The 19116-nt window shown below is 42.8% G+C and overlaps 1 protein-coding gene across 2 annotated transcripts in view; it reads right to left on the reverse strand.

The window, feature by feature from the left end:
• The window catches only part of Atp10a (ATPase phospholipid transporting 10A (putative)), a 174810-nt gene that overhangs the window by 15137 nt on the left and 140557 nt on the right, over positions 1–19116 (reverse strand). For both annotated transcript variants that reach the window (XM_052161529.1, XM_052161526.1), the window contains exons 9-13: positions 18272–18466; positions 15345–15945; positions 9592–9695; positions 9364–9490; positions 5849–6033 (exon numbers count right to left, since the gene is read on the reverse strand). In XM_052161529.1, the coding sequence (XP_052017489.1) occupies positions 5849–6033; positions 9364–9490; positions 9592–9695; positions 15345–15945; positions 18272–18466 (1212 nt within the window). The remainder of the gene's footprint in view (positions 1–5848; positions 6034–9363; positions 9491–9591; positions 9696–15344; positions 15946–18271; positions 18467–19116) is intronic.

The following is a 19116-nucleotide window of genomic DNA, read 5'->3' on the forward strand; positions in this document are numbered from 1 at the left end:
TTTCCATTATCTGTGTCCTCCAAATTGGAGATGAATTCCAAAGAGAAGGAAAACTTGGATATTAATATACTTTGTGGACAGGAGCCAGAGACCAAAGAGGGGGCCTCATGTCCAGGAACAAGTATACCATGGAGAAGTTTCAAAGACTCCTATCCTCATGCAGATAGACAACCCACTGGCCTAGGGCTTAGTTCCTTACACCACACTGTGGACATCAAGCTGTGGCCAATCAATACTTACTGAAGACTGTTACATGTAGAAACTAATAAATCTGAAAGAAGATGGCCAGTGCCCTTAGGAAGACATGGAGGAGAAGATAGGCCCCTGGACCTGACCACTGCCAGTCACAGATGGGGAACACACTGACTTGTGACTGGGGATAGAATCTTCTGCTAGAGAAGGACGTTCTGGTAACCAGAGAAGACTTATGAAGAAAGTGGATATAGAAAGCCATGAGGTTGCTGAACCTGTAACAAAGCACCAACAGAGCTAGTTCTCTGTGAGATGAAGCAGGCTCACCCCATCCAGTTTCAACCCTGATGCAGCTGTTGTACCTGGCCAGGTGCACAGAGCAGCTACTCGTGAACTCTAAAAGAAAACAGTAGCATTTGGACAGGGAAAGGAGATTATCATATTAAGGACACCAAAGGCTCACAAATGTTTTATTTTACCCTAAAAGCCTCTGACATGTTCTAAAGGACTGAAAGTGGATTCCAGAAAACAGAAGCTCTGGAAGAAACTCTGAGCTCTGGCTGTAGGAGGAAGGAAGAACACTCCCAATCCCAAAGCTCAGAGAAGACTTGGGAAATCTCCCTCCCTCCCTCCCACCCTCCTTCCGGCCCCCCCCCCCTGCTTTCTTTTCCTGGTTTCTCCCAATCCTCATCATATGGGTTTTGCTATACTGGCAGCAAACATAGCCACCTAGAAATGAAGACTCAGAGGGAGTGGAACCTGCTTCTTCTCTCAGGTGCTATGGTGTCAACACAACATTATAATGATTGTCTTTATTTATGTCCAATCATTACACACAGGTGGGGTTGGGGAAGAAAAAATAGGAATCAGTAAGAGGTAAAATACACCCTGATTTTCTCACCAGAGGACATTAAAGGGGACTCTTGGGAACCCAGAAAGTACTGTAAAGACAGAAAAGGGAGACACTTTAGCTGGCCTTACAATACTATTTATGAATTCATGGGTTTCCTATATGCTGTGTACATATAGGCATAATCCTGAGGGGACAGTAACACTCTGAGAATGACACTTTGGTACAGTCCCTACCCCTGTTCCAAACTGACTTTCAAAGAGAAAAATATGTACATTCAAAGATGGGTAGTGGAAGGGGTCAAAGGCTGAGCAAATGACCCACCAGAGTCTGGGCAGAGCCTGAAGGACAAATCCAAAAGCATAGGTCACCTGTTTCCAAAACTCCAGACTCCAGAGGAATAAAAAAGGTTGGGGGGAAGTGGTAAGAGTCATAACATAATTGACATAAGTCATATGACAAGAGTTCAGTGTCACAAGAACCAGGAAATGCCAGCTCCAGTGGAAAAGCACAATGAACAGAAGGTGACCGTGATACTAGAATAATCTAACGGGGACATTAAAGCAGCCATCATGGAAAAGCTCCAAGCAAGCATTAGCAGTTTGAAAATCAGTATCAAAACAGTTTTGGGAGAAAGATTGTGAGCAATACACAGAAAAACCATATAGAAATGTGAATGCGATCCTAAATAATTTATGTAGAATCTCTGCCCTTAAGGAGGTAGACTGCAGCACCGCACACCTTAAGTGCAAATTCACATGAACTTATTTCCAAAGAGTTCAGTATAGGAAAGAGTGGGGGAAAAGCTGCATTCCTTGCAAAATGGATACAAGTAGCAAATACTAGGGCATCATGAACATGTTACCCTATATAAACAAGTATGATCACATGATTATACAATGTGATTAAATAAAGATACATCATGCCCTTCACTCAAAATTCACAGCTTCAATGTAATCACAGTAAAACCATCAGGTAAAGCTAATGATCAAATCAGTCTATAAACAATTTTATCAGCCCTCTTCAAACTGCCAAGGACATGAAAGACAAAGATAGCCTTAGAAACTGTCACAGCCAGGGACATTCAAGAGAGCTCTGACAAACAGATGCAATGTGAATTTCTAAAACAGGATGGGAGGTGCCAGGAAGACAATCTACTATAGCATGAGCATTAGTTACAGCATGTGTTAATATTCCTTTGTAGAATAACAAATGTGCTATGCTTCTGTGAGATGCTAATTAGGGGAAAACTGGATGATATGGGACTGCCCGATAGGCTTTTCCAAACATTTTTGTAAATCTAAAATCATTTTATATATGCAATTTATTTTCTATAATCTTCACTATGTAGGCTTAGTAGAAAAGAGTCAATAATATTTGAGTCAGTGAGCTCGAAACACAAAACACACCATGCTCAAACTGCTTAAAACAGAGCCAAAGAAATTAATCCTAACAGTAACCACTCAGAAACATTGATTATTACACAGCAAGGGTTCAAGGACTGTGCTGATTTCATTTGAAACCACATGTCTGGAAGGAAGTGGAATATGTTTAGTGTGCTGATGGAAATAATTGCCATTTCAGTCTTCTGCAAGGAAGACAAGGTTCCAGACAGATGGAAGGTGTAGTTAAGCTATTTTCAGAGGAAAACAATAGTATTTGTTGTCAGTGGGCTTGCCCTCTAGTAATTGCTTCAAACACAAAGGAAGTCCTGTCTCCTGACCCTTAAGGCACAAGAACTGAACCATTCTATTTGTCAACTGAATGGCTCTGACTTTGGAGAAGGGAGAACTTCCGAAATCCACACAATGGAAATCAATATAGGCTATTCCTACAGAGTTAAATGAACTGAAATATTATTTAATCAGGTTGGACTCAAACTAGGAATCAGTAACAGAAAGGTGAAAAGACAGCCTAAAAATTTAGAAATGAAACATAACACTCTACAAAAATCCACAGACCTAAAAGGAAATAGAAAATACTTATAAAGATATATGAGCTGTATGTACCGGAAAACACATTTCAAAACTGTGAGGTGCAGACAAAAAATCATACAAAGTCAAACAATCATAATGTAGATCTTATATTAGAAAAGAAAAATGTGTGAGCCCAGAAAATAAAACAAGGAAGCACAAAAGAGGAGGACAATGAATAAGAAGAAAAAGAAGAGGAAAAGGAAAAAGAAAGCTCAGATTGTTATCAATAAAACTTCAAATACAACAAACCAACAGGAAAAAATGACACCAAGGCAATGCAAACCTCATTTTTGAAGAGTCAGTATAACTGAAAGACTGGCATCAAAAGTAATCAAAGAACAGACACAAAATACCAATGTCATAAGGAAGAGAGGGAGTGTCACTAAAGATCCACACACATCAAGATAGCAAGGAGAGATTGAACATGTGGCTCTCAGAGACAGGGTCCTAAGGACTGGGCAGCTGATGATCTGGGTGTAGAACCTAGAAGGAATCCATGAATCTCCAAAGGCTGAGCTCCTGTAAAGAGGGCAGAGGAAGAGCTGTGCAGGGAGGGAGGCTTAGGCTTCACAGAGAAGCTGGTGGATATCCTGAAGAGATTTCAAGTGGAGCTCATGGGAGAAATCAGATTCTAGATCTGGGAGTGGCTGGGAGTTGACAACCCTTGCATACTTGAGGATTTAAGCAAATAAATGAGACTAGACCAGGGAAGTGCCTAGAGGCAGTTGATGAAACCAGAGAAGTTCATGCTAAATGGATCACTGCCTTGGCTCCACATTCTAGACATGTAGGACCTCATTTAAAAAAAACTCCAGTGATGAAAAAGAAGTTGAACCTTGCATTAATAAGCCCCATATGTACATTCTTTTGTTATTAACAAATCCTAGATCCAACTTTCACCCAGGAGACATCGTTCTCCAGGGTCACCTGATAAGTTCAGTCTTCATCCTTCCTCAAGGAAGCTTCTCTTAGCAACAGCTAGAGACCATTACAAAAAAAAAAAAAAAACAAAAAACAAAACAAAACAAAAAAAAAAAAACCAAACCAACCAACCAAACAAACAAAAAACCTACAGTCAATCAAAATACAGATTTGGGAAGCCCAGTACCAATGGATACATTTATAATACAATTATTAGGCAAGTAGAACCTAAGGCTCAGGGATCATAGGGCAAAGTGGGCAGAAGGATCATAAGAGCCAGAGGAACATGGAGCTGCTGTAAGATTGTTTCTTCTAGAAATATCAGAAGCTATACCCATGAAGTCTTACCAACAGGATTGCCTAAACAAGACCTGAACAAGGGCAACAAGAGACAAGCTAACATGGAATGGGGAAAACCCAAGAGGCCTCACTCTACAGAAAGAACTACAGGCAGTTAAGAAATGCTGAGAGCGGGAGAAATACCTATGTCACAACATTTTTTTTTTAAAGGCCATAACAAGAACAAAGAGGAGGTATATGAGAGGGTCTGGAGGGAAGAAAGAAATGATGCAATTATATTATAATCTCAAAGTATGAAATTTAAAAAAAGAAATCCCATAGAAGTCCACATCTCGGGAAAGTTCCTGAACAGAACACCAATAGCATATGCTCTAAGATCAAGAATTGACAAATGGGACCTCATAAAATTACAAAGTTTCTGTAAGGCAAAGGACACCATCAAAAGGGCAAATCGGCAACCAACAAATTGGGAAAAGATCTTCACCAACCCTACATCAGATAGAGGGCTAATATCCAATATATATAAAGAACTCAAGAAGTTAGACTCCAGAAAACCAAATAACCCTATTAAAAAATGGAGTACAGAGTTAAACAAAGAATTTTCACCTGAAGAACTTTGGATGGTGGAGAAGCATCTTAAAAAATGCTCAACTTCATTAGTCATTAGGGAAATGCAAATCAAAACAACCCTGAGATTTCACCTTACACCAGTCAGAATGGCTAAGATTAAAAATTCAGGAGACAGCAGATGTTGGTGAGGATGTGGAGAAAGAGGAACACTCCTCCACTGCTGGTGGGGTTGCAAATTGGTACAACCACTCTGGAAAGCAGTCTGGCGGTTCCTCCGAAAACTGGGCACCTCACTTCCAGAAGATCCTGCTATACCACTCCTGGGCATATACCCAGAGGATTCCCCAGCATGCAATAAGGATACATGTTCGACTATATTCATAGCAGCCCTATTTATAATTGCCAGAAGCTGGAAAGAACCCAGGTATCCCTCAACAGAAGAGTGGATGCAAAAAATGTGGTATATATACACAATGGAGTACTATTCAGCCATTAGAAACAATGAATTCATGAAATTCTTAGGCAAATGGATGGAGCTGGAGCACATCATACTAAGTGAGGTAACCCAGACTCAAAAGATGAATCATGGTATGCACTCACTAATAAGTGGATATTAACCTAGAAAACTGGAATACCAAAAACATAATCCACACATCAAATGAGGTACAAGAAGAATGGAGGAGTGGCCCTTTATTCTGGAAAGACTCTGTGAAGCAGTATAGGGCAAAACCAGAACAGGGCAGTGGGAAGGGTTGGGTGGGAAAACAGGGAAGGGGGCTGATGGGACTTTCGGGAAGTGGGGGTCTAGAAAAGGGGAAATCATTTGAAATGTAAATAAAAAATATATCAAATAAAAAAAAAGAAAAAAAAATGTCCCAAGTCTCAGAAATAGTACCCATGCTAAGAGGGTATGCATTCTTTCATGGTGACCACCAGAGGTGGAAGCCTTGGTGACTTTCTAACATAATTCTGTCTTTGGAGTTTGCAGAATATTAAGTCCCTCCCGCCCCAAGGTGCAGCTTCTCTGGAAGTCACCTACCCGAGAATCAGCATTCAGTGTGATGACTTCTTCACCATGGTCCAGCAGTTTGCAGGCATATGCAATGTTAATGGCTGTTTCTTGTTTGTCACCTGTGAGAACCCAAATCTGCAGGCCAGCTTGTCGTAATTTGGCAATGGTTTCAGGTACTCCATCCTGAAGACGGTCTTCTATCCCAGTGGCACCTAGTTAAATGTATGACAGTTCCTGTGAGTCCTTAACCACAATTTGTGATGAGGCACAAATGCCATGTACCAAACATACCAAAGACAGATGAGGCACTACCAACTACCTAAGACTTTCTTGGGGCTCACCTGTGAGGTGACATTGAAGGGCAAAAAGTCCCCCTGAAAGCAAGATAATTCTGAAGCTGATTCACCATTTCAGGACTGTACTGGGCACTTACCATAGCTGTTGACATGACTCAGTCAAGAATATGTAGAAGGTACAAAGGCAAGTCTACAAACATAACTGTGTACACTCTTAAAGAGTACCCTGAAATATTTCTGACTAACAAGCAGCTAACTTTACATATAATCTGACAACAGGGACCATGATGAGAGGAAATTACCATATGGCAACAGGATTAAAAGAAAAGTCTTAGTAGTTACCCATTCCTTATCTTTCTTTGGAAAGTTTTCACTTATAAAATACAATGTTTGTGCTCAACAATGTCAACCATTTGTTATCCAAATGGATGGTGCGGAAAGATTCAATAGTTTTTTAAACAATATCATCTCGAATGCCTTTTCTACAAAGAATTTAAGAGGTGAGATCCCCTTACTGACGTTGCTATGCTTAGGAAAGTATGTGACAGGTAGAAAAAGATGAAATCTGAAGTGCTTCAGTATCCCAAACGTGTAGCTCTGGCATGATCTCATAAAAGATTACAATCAAAACAAGAGGGTCTGAAGTGTCTGAAATTGCCTTCAGGCTATGCATAATGTGTAAAGTATACAAAATGTAAGGTCATACTCTCTCGTTATGTAAAAGAAACCACAAACACTTGAAACCAAAACACTTCTTTTCCTAAGAATTTAGGGTGAAGAATATTTAGCCAGTGCTGTAATGGGATCAAGTCTGCCTCCATTTCTCTTCTGTGTACATCCTGATAAGATGGTTTCTGCATTCCTACCTCTAGAAGTGAGCTGCATCCCATTATTTCCTGGGCTCCAGCTCTGACCCAGGATTCTTGCCATTCCTACTTCAAGCTCCCTGTGCTGGAGCACAGCTATGAACAATGTATCTTTGCCCCCAGCTGCCAACAATGCTTTGAGATTCACAGATGGAAGCCCTAACTCCCAGTGTGACAGTGGTAGGAGGTATGGCCTTGCACAGGTGATTGTGTTTAGTTAGGGCAATGAAGCGGAGATGCTGAGTCCTGTGAGGCTTGCACAGAAGCTCTAGTTTGGTTCTGACCTCTTCCATGCACCCACGTTACAATACCCAGATGGAAGGTGGCTTTTGACTGAGGGGTTTCAGATGACGTTTATAAGAGTCACAAAAAATTCTGGGGAAAATGAGCAGAATGTTATAGCTACATTTTTCTTTTCCAGAGAAAGCAGTTTAAGAACCCAGTACGACGGTGACCCTCCCTGATGAAATGTTATTTGTGGGTTGTCTAACATAACCACCTAAATAAAAAGACCAAAAAAGAGGAATTTAGCTTAGAATATTAAAGATATAAAGAGCTCATTTCATCTTTCCCAGAAATGACAGTGAGGAGTCGGGGAACTTCCTAACTGCCTTGGCCCTTGGCGAAGCTCTGTCGGGTGGCTCTTTCTCAAGCTTAGGTTCCATCACTTAAAACATAAATTTTCCAGGTGATAGGAGGCTGAAAGTAGTTAATAACTGGTCTTCAAGAGAAAGAAAGATCTTCTTGGATTTTGGTTTATGATTTCCATGAAATCATGCAGAAGATCAGAAGGTGTGTTGATCCCATCCTCTTGGCTCCCAGCTCCCATAAATCCAAGCTCCCATGACTAGTCCAAGCTCCCATGACTAGTCCAAGCTCCCATGACTAGTAAGTGGCAGAAGTTGGACTGGATGACCAAGCCAGGACTCCAAACTGAGAAGAGATAGGAGGTAGGGAAGGAACTCACAGTCATCCTATTATGACTCAAGAAAGAGAATACAGTCTATCCGCATTGCAAACTTCACTCAGTCTGAGAACTTAGCACCATCCAGGAGAAATGCTACTTCACCACTCACCCACCTCAGTCATAGACGGAGAGTGCCTGGGATCAAAGAGGTTGAACAGATGGTCCAGAACCATCAGCTGGGCATCCTCCCTCTTATCACTCTAGCCATCAATAAAAAACATTCCACAACATCCCTTTCTTGGTTTTTGTTGTTTGATATTTTTTGTTTCTACAGACTAGGCCCCTCTATGTAGCCCAGGCTGATGCTACATTCACATCCTATAGCCTGTACCTCCTCATCCAGGAATTAACAGGCACATCCCACCTTAACTGCCTGCTGTTTGCTTTCTGAAGACAGTAGTCTCACTATGAGAGCAATCCCAATTCAGTAATCAAACCAGTGGCATAAAATAGGCAGACAGACTTTTGAGGGCCTTCATTTAATTTACTAGAGAGTATTCACTGTGTCTCCAGGTTCCAAGCCCTGCAGCTTTCTGAGGAGGCTATGGTCTGTCAGACAAAGTATGTGGCGGTATTTTGTCTAGAGCACATCATGCTATTAAATATTAACAGTAACTATTATAGACACATCATGCTATTAAATATTAATGGTATCTATTGTAAGAGACATGTATATATAGAAATATGGATTCCTAACTCCTTTGGCCAGAAAATGAGGACAAGGGGATGCATCCTTTATTAGATAAGAAAAAGTGAACTCTCTGGAGCTGTATGCAAGCCCAGCAGAACCTGAGTAAAATCTCTGAAAAGAAAGTGTACATTATTGTCACGGTCAGTTCCGGTGTGAGCACACATCACATACACAACAGTCAGCTGAATGTATTCACTATTTTAACATAAAATATTAAACCCCTGAAAAATTAAATATTAAAATAGGTATCAACGTAATAAATACCTTAATGTCTTCCTAATAACTAATTAGATTTTAGAATTAAATAGGGACAAAGGAGGAAATGAGAGCCATCTCCTTTTCATCCCAAATGAATCTGAAATATTTATGAGATGCAAAACTCAGCATTTCCATGAATGTTCACACAGATACCAGGGAGTTGAAATCTTTCCAACTATCTATTGTCAAAAAAAGGCTTGCTCCTCGCAGCCATTTTGGTTGGAAAGTGAGGCTTAAAGGAGTCAAGGAGACAGCAACCCTAGAGTGCCTGGCACGTGTGTGACCCATGGAAAGAGTCTACAGAATATGCACCTTCCAACCTGGAACAAGCTAGCTTCAGGCCAAGCGGTTCCTCAGACAAGGCCAGCACAGTCCAGAGCATGAGGAGCGGCCATGTCCCTAGTCACTCAAGAACCCTGCAACCAGCACTGCTCCACACAACAGGCACCTGGAAAGCTAATTACCCAGCAGGTGCAAGTTCGTCTCCAGGCGAACCGCCGACTGGAAAAGGAGCTCCTCACGGCTCTCCACAGATGCCTCAGCTTCTATGTGGCTCTGCAACCAGCATGCATACTCTTCTTTACTCAGAACCTACGGAGACACATCGGTGAATGCTGCACTGCGTGCTGTGCACGGGAGGCTGGGGAGGGCAGCTGCCAGTGTGTGCCCTCAGCAAGGTGCCCCTCACTTACCCTCTTGGCAATGCACAGGGTGCGCAGGCCTTCTACTGCATAAAGGTTGAGGTAATTCTGTGTTTTACTCCGGATCTTCTTCTGATGCCTTCCTCTGGCGTCATCTAGGTCAGAGAACAAGAAGAATGGGTAAGAGCAGCCCAGCTGAGTGCCCTCCCTGAGGTCTTCCTGGTGCCTGTCACATTCATTACAAATGGTGTGCAAATGTCATAGAGCTCAAGGTCAGCCAGCTGTTATTTAATAAAGGAAATCTCATCAAATTGCAAGTTTAGGGTTGTTTATAAAATCATTTGAGAAGCACAGGAGAACAAAACCTTATCCAAAGTGGCTTGACATGTTTTTGCAAACTCTACTAAACAGAGGTGTATACTAAATTATGAAAAGAACTTCAAAGTCTCATTTCTCTCCCCACAACATTCCTCACTGGTGAGAAAAGATGTCCAAGTGTTGTATATGCCATACTTTTACTAAATACACACACACACACACACACCCTGAATTTGAAATTTAAGTACAACTGAATAGTCTATAGATTGCATTTTCTACCTCTGGCAATTCTGGACCATGAGACCTCTGGACCCAGGAAGGATTATCTACTACTTAAGTTCACCTCAAGACAAGCTGGACCCGGCCAGCAATTCAAGAGCTTGACAAAGGATGCAAGAGGCTAACAACTAGGGCAAAAATTCTAATTCTCGTGTACAAAGCAGAACATAAACAAACAGTACCCTTATGGCATGAAAATGTCTTGGCAGGGCAATTCCATAAAGGCGGCCGCTCATAGTTAGCAATGAACATGAAGTGCTGTCCTGGATTATTTAACTTTTACTGAAAAATATTTAAATTTACTGAAAGACAAGTTCAAAGATATCCGAAGTGTGTCTATCTTATAGTGTTTTCTCATCCTTGTTGCATGCTTCCCGAGTCTCTGGTCGCTGTTTTAGTTTGAAATTAAAATACAAACCACCAAGTTCTTCATTGGTCTCTGGAGAGGAGGGGGTGGACAGGTAAGGAGAAGAGGCAAATTGGGCAGTGACTCTGATTAACCACAGTTATTGAAGAAACACAAGTACCTGAGTTCAAGTAGGCTAAATCATTCAAGACTTGAAATAAATGGAGACAGGGATGGACAAAGGCATCCATTGCTGGGGTGGGTGGAAACCAAGATATAGGAGAACTATCTGCACAGGGTCTGATATGAGGGGACACCTGCACTGCTCCACAAAAACTGCTCTCTGGCCTGCACTCAGCCCAGACACAAGGACCCAAGACTCTACCACATAAGAGATAGGCAGGGCAGTCAGAGGGAAAATAGTGCTGGGGTTTGAAGGGCCTGTTTCTATGCTGGGATTGATCTGTAATCTGGGGGAGAATGTAGGAGGTTACAAAAGACTCAAGCTCCATATGAACATCCCTGAAGATCTTGGGAGTCTAAGGAGATTGCATTCTGGAGCAAGGGTATGTAATCACCCATTAGTCTGCTCATATCTTGAACTGAAGCCAGGGTCTGCTGACTCAGGCTAAAGTTATAATACTCTCAATGCACGTAATATCATAGTCATGCAAAACTTTTTTTTTCTGATATTCTACAGCAATCCATGTGGTTTGTTAACTGCCTATTAATAGGAGAAAATTCTGTGTCTGGTGTTCAATGCCCTAGATAAGAGATTACCAGTATATTCAGATGTGGGATAAAGGCATCCGGTACCTTCACTGCTTGTGAAAAAAAAAATCCATGCAGAAGGATGCTGAGACTGAACCAGGGTAGGGCAGACAAGAGCCAGAGTGACAGCTCCTACCACAATCTAGGAAGATGGCCTCCATGTTCACCAACTTTCAAATACAGTGGGACTGAGAGAGCTGTAACAGGCCAGATACTGGGAGACTCCGGCTGCTGCTCACAACTTGTGGAGCTCCCAAAGGGGAACACAGTTTCTATTCTTCATATCAATAAGTAGTTTTATAAAGTGCTAAGTGTTATTTCTTTTATACTTTTGAAATTATATTTTTCCAATAAGAAATTTTATTTTATTAAGAAACAGGGGAAAGCTGATTCTTTGACTGTTCACGAGAGAGAGAAGAGAGAAGAAAAAGATTTACTGATGTAGTGGGTAGCAGCATGCGAGACCCTGCTGGGCAGAGGGCTACAGGGAACACGCACTCTGTCCTTGGTCCCAGAGAAAGAAGGGCAGAGGAGACTGAAGTTAACTGTCTTAACAATCTTTCAAAAGTGGTGACTCCACCAAACCACAGGCAAGGGAATCCTGGGGAGCGGCGACAGAGGAACAGGAGTCTGCGGCATACCAGGAATTGAGCCAGTGAGTACAGGGCTCCCCTTCAGGCAGGCATTGACACACAGAAAGGGACTGACTCACCCAGGGTCGAAGAGCCAGGAAGTCCAGACCTGGTGTTTGAACAAAGGAATGTGAAGACTTGGGTGGGATGGTGCTATGTTCCTCACATCATGTCATTTCCCACCATGGCAGGCAAGACAAAGATTTGGCTATGTTCTGATAACGCCACAGAGCCTCTCCCGCCCTGTCATATTTATTTCTGATAAAGTGCTGTGAGCTCTTTGAACAAAGTGTGTGTCTTACATTCAGCTAAGAGACCGGGGTACTCTCCTACTCTCATCATCTGTACACAGGTCAAGTGGCCCGCTGCTTCTTGGTTATGCCTAGCCATCTGTAACAAGTCTGTTCTACTCCACACCTGTCTTGTCTTCTCAAACTAAAAGCTAAACAATTACGTACATGGTCACGTGTCCAGGCGAGTGAGTTCACAGTAATCCCAGGGCTAGGCTGCAGCTGCTCCTCACACTATCTACAGTTTCAGTCTTAACGCGTCTAGTATTCTTATACATCCTTGCTATCCAAAGCAGCTGCAATACGTCCCAGAGGAAGGTGGACAACCACACAAACAAATGATTTTTATTTGCTCCACTTGCCATGTGGCCCTTGAGACTATAAGATAGAATTGTCATCACCTAGGCAACTGTGCTCTTCTTACCTGCAGCTAACTGCAGGTGGCAGGCTTCGTCCTGAGGCCTATCCTGGGGCACAGACAGGACAAGGCACATGGCTGCACATCAACCTTGTATTTCGGCAGCATAACTGAGTGGAAGAGGCTGCAAAGCTCCCCAAAGCAGAGTGTGGGCTCTCCAACCTTGACCTTACAGTTGGTTCTGCTTATGTTTTGAAAAGGGTAAACATTTTCTTCCTTTGCAGATGCTGCACAAGAGCAAAGCCTTGGGCACACTTAGCAGCCACCATCTCTGGTACTCTGCCATGTTCCTTCCTAACCTTAATGAGCATCCCGCCACTGCCCCAGATAACGCTCCTTCCCCTGTGGCATATTAGGAGAAAATGAGGCATAAAATGGCAAGCAGTTCACACTATTACATTTACTTTATTTAATGACATCTGTTTCTGAGATAGCCTTAGCATTGGCTGGTTTTAAAATATCTTTTACAATACAAGAATACCTATGGAATCAACTAACCTGGGCCCTTGGGGGCTCACAGAGACTCAAACACCAACCAAAGAGCATGCAGGGGCTGGACTTAGGTCCCCTACACATTTGTAGCAGATGCATGCTGTTGTCTTCATGTGGGTCCCCTAACAATTGGAATGGGGTTGTCTCTGACTCTGTTGCCTGCCACTGGATCTCTTTCCCAGAGTAGGGCTGCCTTGTCTGGCCTCAGTGGGAGAGGATATGCCTCCTGCCTTAACTTGATATCCCAGGGCTGGTGGTACCACAGGGGGCCTTCCCCTTCTCTGAGGGAGTAGTAGGGGGGAAGAGCTGTGATGGTGGGATAGGAGGAGAGGAAGAGGGCTGCAATTGGGATGTAAAGTAAATAAACTAATGAATGAATGAAACAACTACAACGGGAAACAGTGGTGATGCAGTTTGGATCCTTTAAAGCCCACATATTAAAGGCTTGGTCCCAGTATTCTGGAGCAGGGCAGATGATGTCCACAACCTGAAGCTTGGTGGAAGTCCCTTAGATCCCCCACGGATATGCTTTCAAAGGGGTAAATAGTACCTGGACTGCACCCTTCCACTTTTGCTTCCTAGCCATGAGATAGAGTTTGTTCCAGTAGGTGAGCCTACAACAACACCCTGCCTCACCTCATCACAATACTGAGAGTGATAGGGTTAAGCAACTGTGTATTGAAATCTCTTAACTGTGGGCCCAAATAATCCTCTCTATTGGCTGATATGTTCAGGTATTTTGTTGCAGTGATTAAAAAAGAAGGTTGACTAATGGGTAGCATTACAAGACTGAGTAATAAGAGTTTCTTTATAGTTTATCTATTCAAGTGTGATACTCTTAAACCTCTTAAAATATGCGCTGGCACAGAGCATACATGTGGCCTGGTTTTGGCCTCCTTCATGGAGGCTGGTTCCTTGCCCAGCTCAGTAGGGCTTACTGCCCCTTACAGCTAGGATAGCATGGGCTTCTTCAGCTTTCTTCTTCCCCCCTACTTGCCAGTGACTTCATTCTTTGATAAGCCCATGAATGCATACAGAGCATCGTGACTACTGTCCCCCGCCTCTCTAATCTCCCTCCCACTCCCGCCCCATGCATTCCTCCGTACAGTCCTTTTCCCACAGCCCTTTTCCTTTTGACAGGACCCTTTACTTGTGTGGAAGGCTGAAGCCTCTATCATCTATCATTCTGCCTTTCAGGTACTTCCAGTAGAAGGAAATCTGCTCAGACAGCTACCTTCTCTGTGCTTTCATTCATGTAGAGGTAAGCAAGAGTCAAGAATAAAAATGAAGATTATGTTGGAATGGAAAAAAAAAACCCATTAATAGGACTCTGCACTTCTGCCATTATGAGCACCGAGAACTCCATAAACAGTCTCACAACAGGTGGTACCCAATGTGATTCCAGGATAGGCACGTCAGAAAGATTCTAGGAGTCAAGCAGCCAAGCCCTGGGCTGAAGCCTTTCGGGCCACTATCAGCATTCAGCATCCACCGTGCTCCTCAGTCCTTCGTTCCCACTACAATGTCGACAGAGGAAAAACCTAGTTCACTTTACAACGTGGCTTTTGCTTTCCTTCTGAAGGTCAGGAGGGGATTTCTAGCTGCATAGAATTACAACGTTTTTGATGGTTAATTGCGCTGTGGTTTTAAAAAAAAACACAATTTACCCCAAAAGTAATGGAAAGAGGCTGCTTGGTCCATTGAAAGCAGAATGAAGGTGCTAGCAGGCCCACTTCTTATGATCCCAATCTACTCTTACACAGCCCAACAAACAGGCTAAAGAGTGTGGCAGAGAAAAAGGAGGGAGGTGATTGGAGAATGGATGAAGAGAAGAAGGTTTATGGGACATATGGGGAGGGGGGATCCAGGAAAGGGGAAATCATTTGGAATATAAACAAAGAATATAGAAAATAAAAATATTAAAAAAAAAGAAGTCAAAACTGCCCAGTCTACAGCAGAAAGGAAACTTCAAGAATATTAAATCAAAGGTTCCCCAGTCTTCATTGCTTACAATTTAAGTGGGATGCTTTCCAAGAAATTTCCAAGTCCACTACACTTGGAGGGCAGAAGAAGAAGGTGAGGTCAAGGTGCAAAAGCCCCCTGAATTCACACCACTGGGCACTAAGAATGCTGGGATTCTCTCAAAGGCTCTGTGTTGCAGGCAGGATTAATGAAAATCCGTTTACTCAGCTGGTTAGAATTTCTCAAAACGCCCTGCCTGGCTCTGGAGTGCAGTGTAAGAAGAGGAGGCTAATTACCTGAGGAGCAGGGCAGCAGAAGATCCATGAGCACTGAATCGGCCCCCTTGGTGTACACATTGATCTCGTCAGTCAGTGGGTGGCGGATCACCACTGACATCCTCTTGCGGATGGAGTCGAAGCCAAGCGTGTGCAGCAGCTCGAAGGTGAGCCTGCCTAGGTGGGGCAACTCCACGGACACCTGGTCGTGAAGCCGGTCCACCAGCGCACAGTTATAGGCTCTGGCGGCATACACCAGGGCAGCCTCATCTGGGCTCTCAGCCTCATACCGCAGCTCCCCCTCCTGCTGCTCCCTCTGCTCCCCTGGACACTTCTGGTCTGTAGTGCACTCTGACGTCCAGCTTTCCGCCTGGCTTGCCTGGCTGGCATAGCCATTGCTGGCAATGGCCGGTGCTGCTTGGCCTAGCTTCTCCTCCAGCCTGAGAAACATGTTGTCTTGAGACAGGCTGGGCAGAAATGTTGATCCGGATTTGTGGCTGGATTTATTGGTGGACAGGTTCCCAATACTGCTGCAGCCAGAAGCCAGGCGGCTGGGCGTGAACCTGCGAAGGAAATCTTCTATGGTCTTGACTGGGGACTTCAGCTCAAACCTCACCCTCACCTGTAATGGAAGCAGGTCAAAGGCAGATGAGAAAAATCCTACCAATCCCTCACTCTTCTTAAGTGCCTCAGAGGAGCAAGTGGTTCACTGACGTTCAGGACAAACTAAGCCAGTCTCCTCTACCTACACCCCAATGGAAAAGCCATGTAAGGACTAGAATAATGGATCAAACCTGCAATCTCAGTACTCAGGAGGCTGAGGCAGGAGGATCACAAATGCTAATCCAGTTGCGGCTACTTAAGAGACTAGTTTACATATTCTTTTGACTTGTGTCAGTGAAAATGCTCAGCTACGAGTCACATGTCTAAACCCAAAGGAACCTTTCTCAGCAAATTAATAAACAGACTGATCCCTGATCCCTGATCCAAATCACTAAAACCTTTTTAACAAACATCTAAAAAAAAAAAAAAAAAAGAGGCGGCATACCCAGAATTCTGTTAGGGGTTCAAAAGGTTAACAAGGGTGCAATCAAGCCATACTTCACTTAATGAGAATATACTGAAACAAGAGAAACAAGGATGAGCTCCAGTCAGGCCAAATCCCAGCATGGAGGAGACTGGGCATGACATCTCAGCACTAGCTAAGGAGCCATTGGCAATTGATAGCTTCCCAGAGACTGTAGGGAAAATCAGTTTTTTTAAAGGTGTGGCCCATACTAAATTGACAGACTCCAGTGATGGCCATACCTCCATGAGTGTATGGACGGCACAAATTATATTTGAGCAGTTTAAAAGATGTAGTGGGGAAAAGACAAAATTTGAGTGGGTTAGGAAGTAGAGCTTATCTAAGAGGAGCTAGGGGGAAAGAATGAATATGATAAAAAATACACTGTAAGGAATAATAATAATGATAGTAGTAATAGTTTCAGTAATAATAGAGACAAAAAAGATGGGGAAAAATAAATGTTAAAACAACCCAAATTCTGAAATGTACAGATTATTAAAACTTCATACCTGATCCTTTGGGACCAACGTTGTCTCATAGTAGCTTGCAGATAAGCCAGGCATTAGAAGTGAGACACAGGCCTAAATTATGACAAAAGCATTTTTCCTTTGGACCTATGGTGCCTCTCTTTTGATTTGACTCTTTCGGTTCTGAGAACTGAGTCCTGGACCTCACGCATGCTAAGCCTACCTTCTGCTGTAGAACCATATGTCCTTACACACTAGAATGACTACATATGCTATATGTCTGAGTAGGGAAAGGTATCACTCTGTAGCGCCTGATGCCTCCAATGCTCCTGAAGGTGATATTTACCTAGATGCAGGGACAAAAATGTATCCAGAAATATATTCAAATTTGCAGTGCAAGGGTGGGTGAGTAAATATTCTGTTCCCTCTGCAGAATAGCACATGTGATCTTCAGAACACACCTTAAGTTAGGTAGAGGGGAAGCCTCAGCCCTCCAGGAATATATATGCCAGAGGGCTTTAATGCTTTGTGACAAAAGTTCCCATGGCCAGGAAAGGGATGCTAAGGCAGCATGTACCACAGTAGGAATCAGCTTCTCCTTGGAGCTGGCTATACAAACTTTGCATCTGAGTGTATGTTTCAGGATCTTCTGTCCTGTTTTAGGATCTTTCAGGTCTCTTAAGGCCTTGCCAAGTTGAAGTAGTGAGAATTAAAAGTACAACTAAATGGCAAATGTCTTCAGCCATAGTAGAGAGTGGTAGTCTACCTTGTTCACTCCACATAATCTACCAGGGGTTCTATTCGTGGAGATTGCTGTAAGAGGTGAGCCAGGAAGCCAGTAGGGGGTAGGTGTAGGGCACACATTCAGCCCTGAACACCATTTCCATCTATGACGTACTTGACAAGGACACAGGCATCCATTATGTAGCCTGATTCATGAGCACAATCCTCTGAGGAACACTTGGGCCACACAAGAGCCCTTTTCACATGAACCTTTCTTCTCTCCAAAAAGAATTGTAATGCTACACCAAAGCAAACTCAACTTTGGTTCTGCTGTTTACAGAATGCTAAATAACCTCTGACTGACTCTCTCTTGCTCACTTCACCTTGAGGAATGATGATAAATGTATTTATTACCATCACCTCATATCTTCTTTATAGCAAAACTTGACTCTGAGACCTTCCTAGAATCCTCACCACAGCTCTATGGTATCTAAACAACCTGTCCTCTCATCTTGACACCCTCTTTCCGTCATATAAAGCACCCTGTTGCATCCCCGTGCTCCGAGGCACTTCTCAGGAGCAGCTTCCTACAGGAAAGTGAGTGTGCTCGCTACCTTCATCCAGGTGTCACCATGTAGGCCTCAGAGAGTGTCAAGGGAACTTTAGGGTCTCATAGCTTTTGCAGAACTTGCCTTTTGTCGTGGCTGGTCTGGAGAGGTGACAACTACTGTATTGCAGATGGTGAGTGCGATGAAGAAATCAAAAACATCAGACAGCTCGGGTGAGAGATGGGCCAGAGGGTGCTCCTGGTGCCTTGCAATGGCGAGGTATCGGTCACACTCACTCACCTTCTCCAGTAGTTTGGGGTCAGGTGTAATGTCTTTCTCCTGAAAAGAAAATAGAGCTGTATGATGCATTTGAGCCATTAACTTGCCAAGTGGTTTGGTTCTTAACTACATAAGTTGACTTAAATTTATTATAAGGCGTGAATAGAATTCAATCCCACCACAGACATAATATTTTACAATTCTACATTATATGAAACTTCAGTTGTTTAAAATACTTCCAGATTTAAATAAATGCATATATTGTTATTATCTGGGAATATACTTCTTAAAGAGATAAAACAGACCATATGCTATCAGTATAGAAACACTCAATATGTCTATATCTCATGAACCCACAAAATATCTACTTTTTGAAAGGATTATTATACATTTCCTTGAGATCTCACCTCTTTAGATTTAGATAATTAAAAATGGTTTCCATAATCAATATATTTTATATAAAAATCAACAGTTTTCTCTCAAAGCATGTCACAGGAACTTTTACACGGCTTAAAATTATGTGAGAACACATTTTAAAAGCCACCTTCCAAGTGGATGGAGACATCATGATTATCTGACTATTCTTTCTCACTAGATATTTAACTTTTTTTTAAACTGTTGTGACTTTTTTAACTTGTTTTTTAATGAATTGTTTGTATTTCAAATGCTACCCCCTTCCTGGTTTCCCCTCCACAAACCCCCCACTTCAT

Source organism: Apodemus sylvaticus, chromosome 1, assembly GCF_947179515.1.
Source record: "Apodemus sylvaticus chromosome 1, mApoSyl1.1, whole genome shotgun sequence".
In the NCBI taxonomy this organism is placed as follows: Eukaryota; Metazoa; Chordata; class Mammalia; order Rodentia; family Muridae; genus Apodemus; species Apodemus sylvaticus.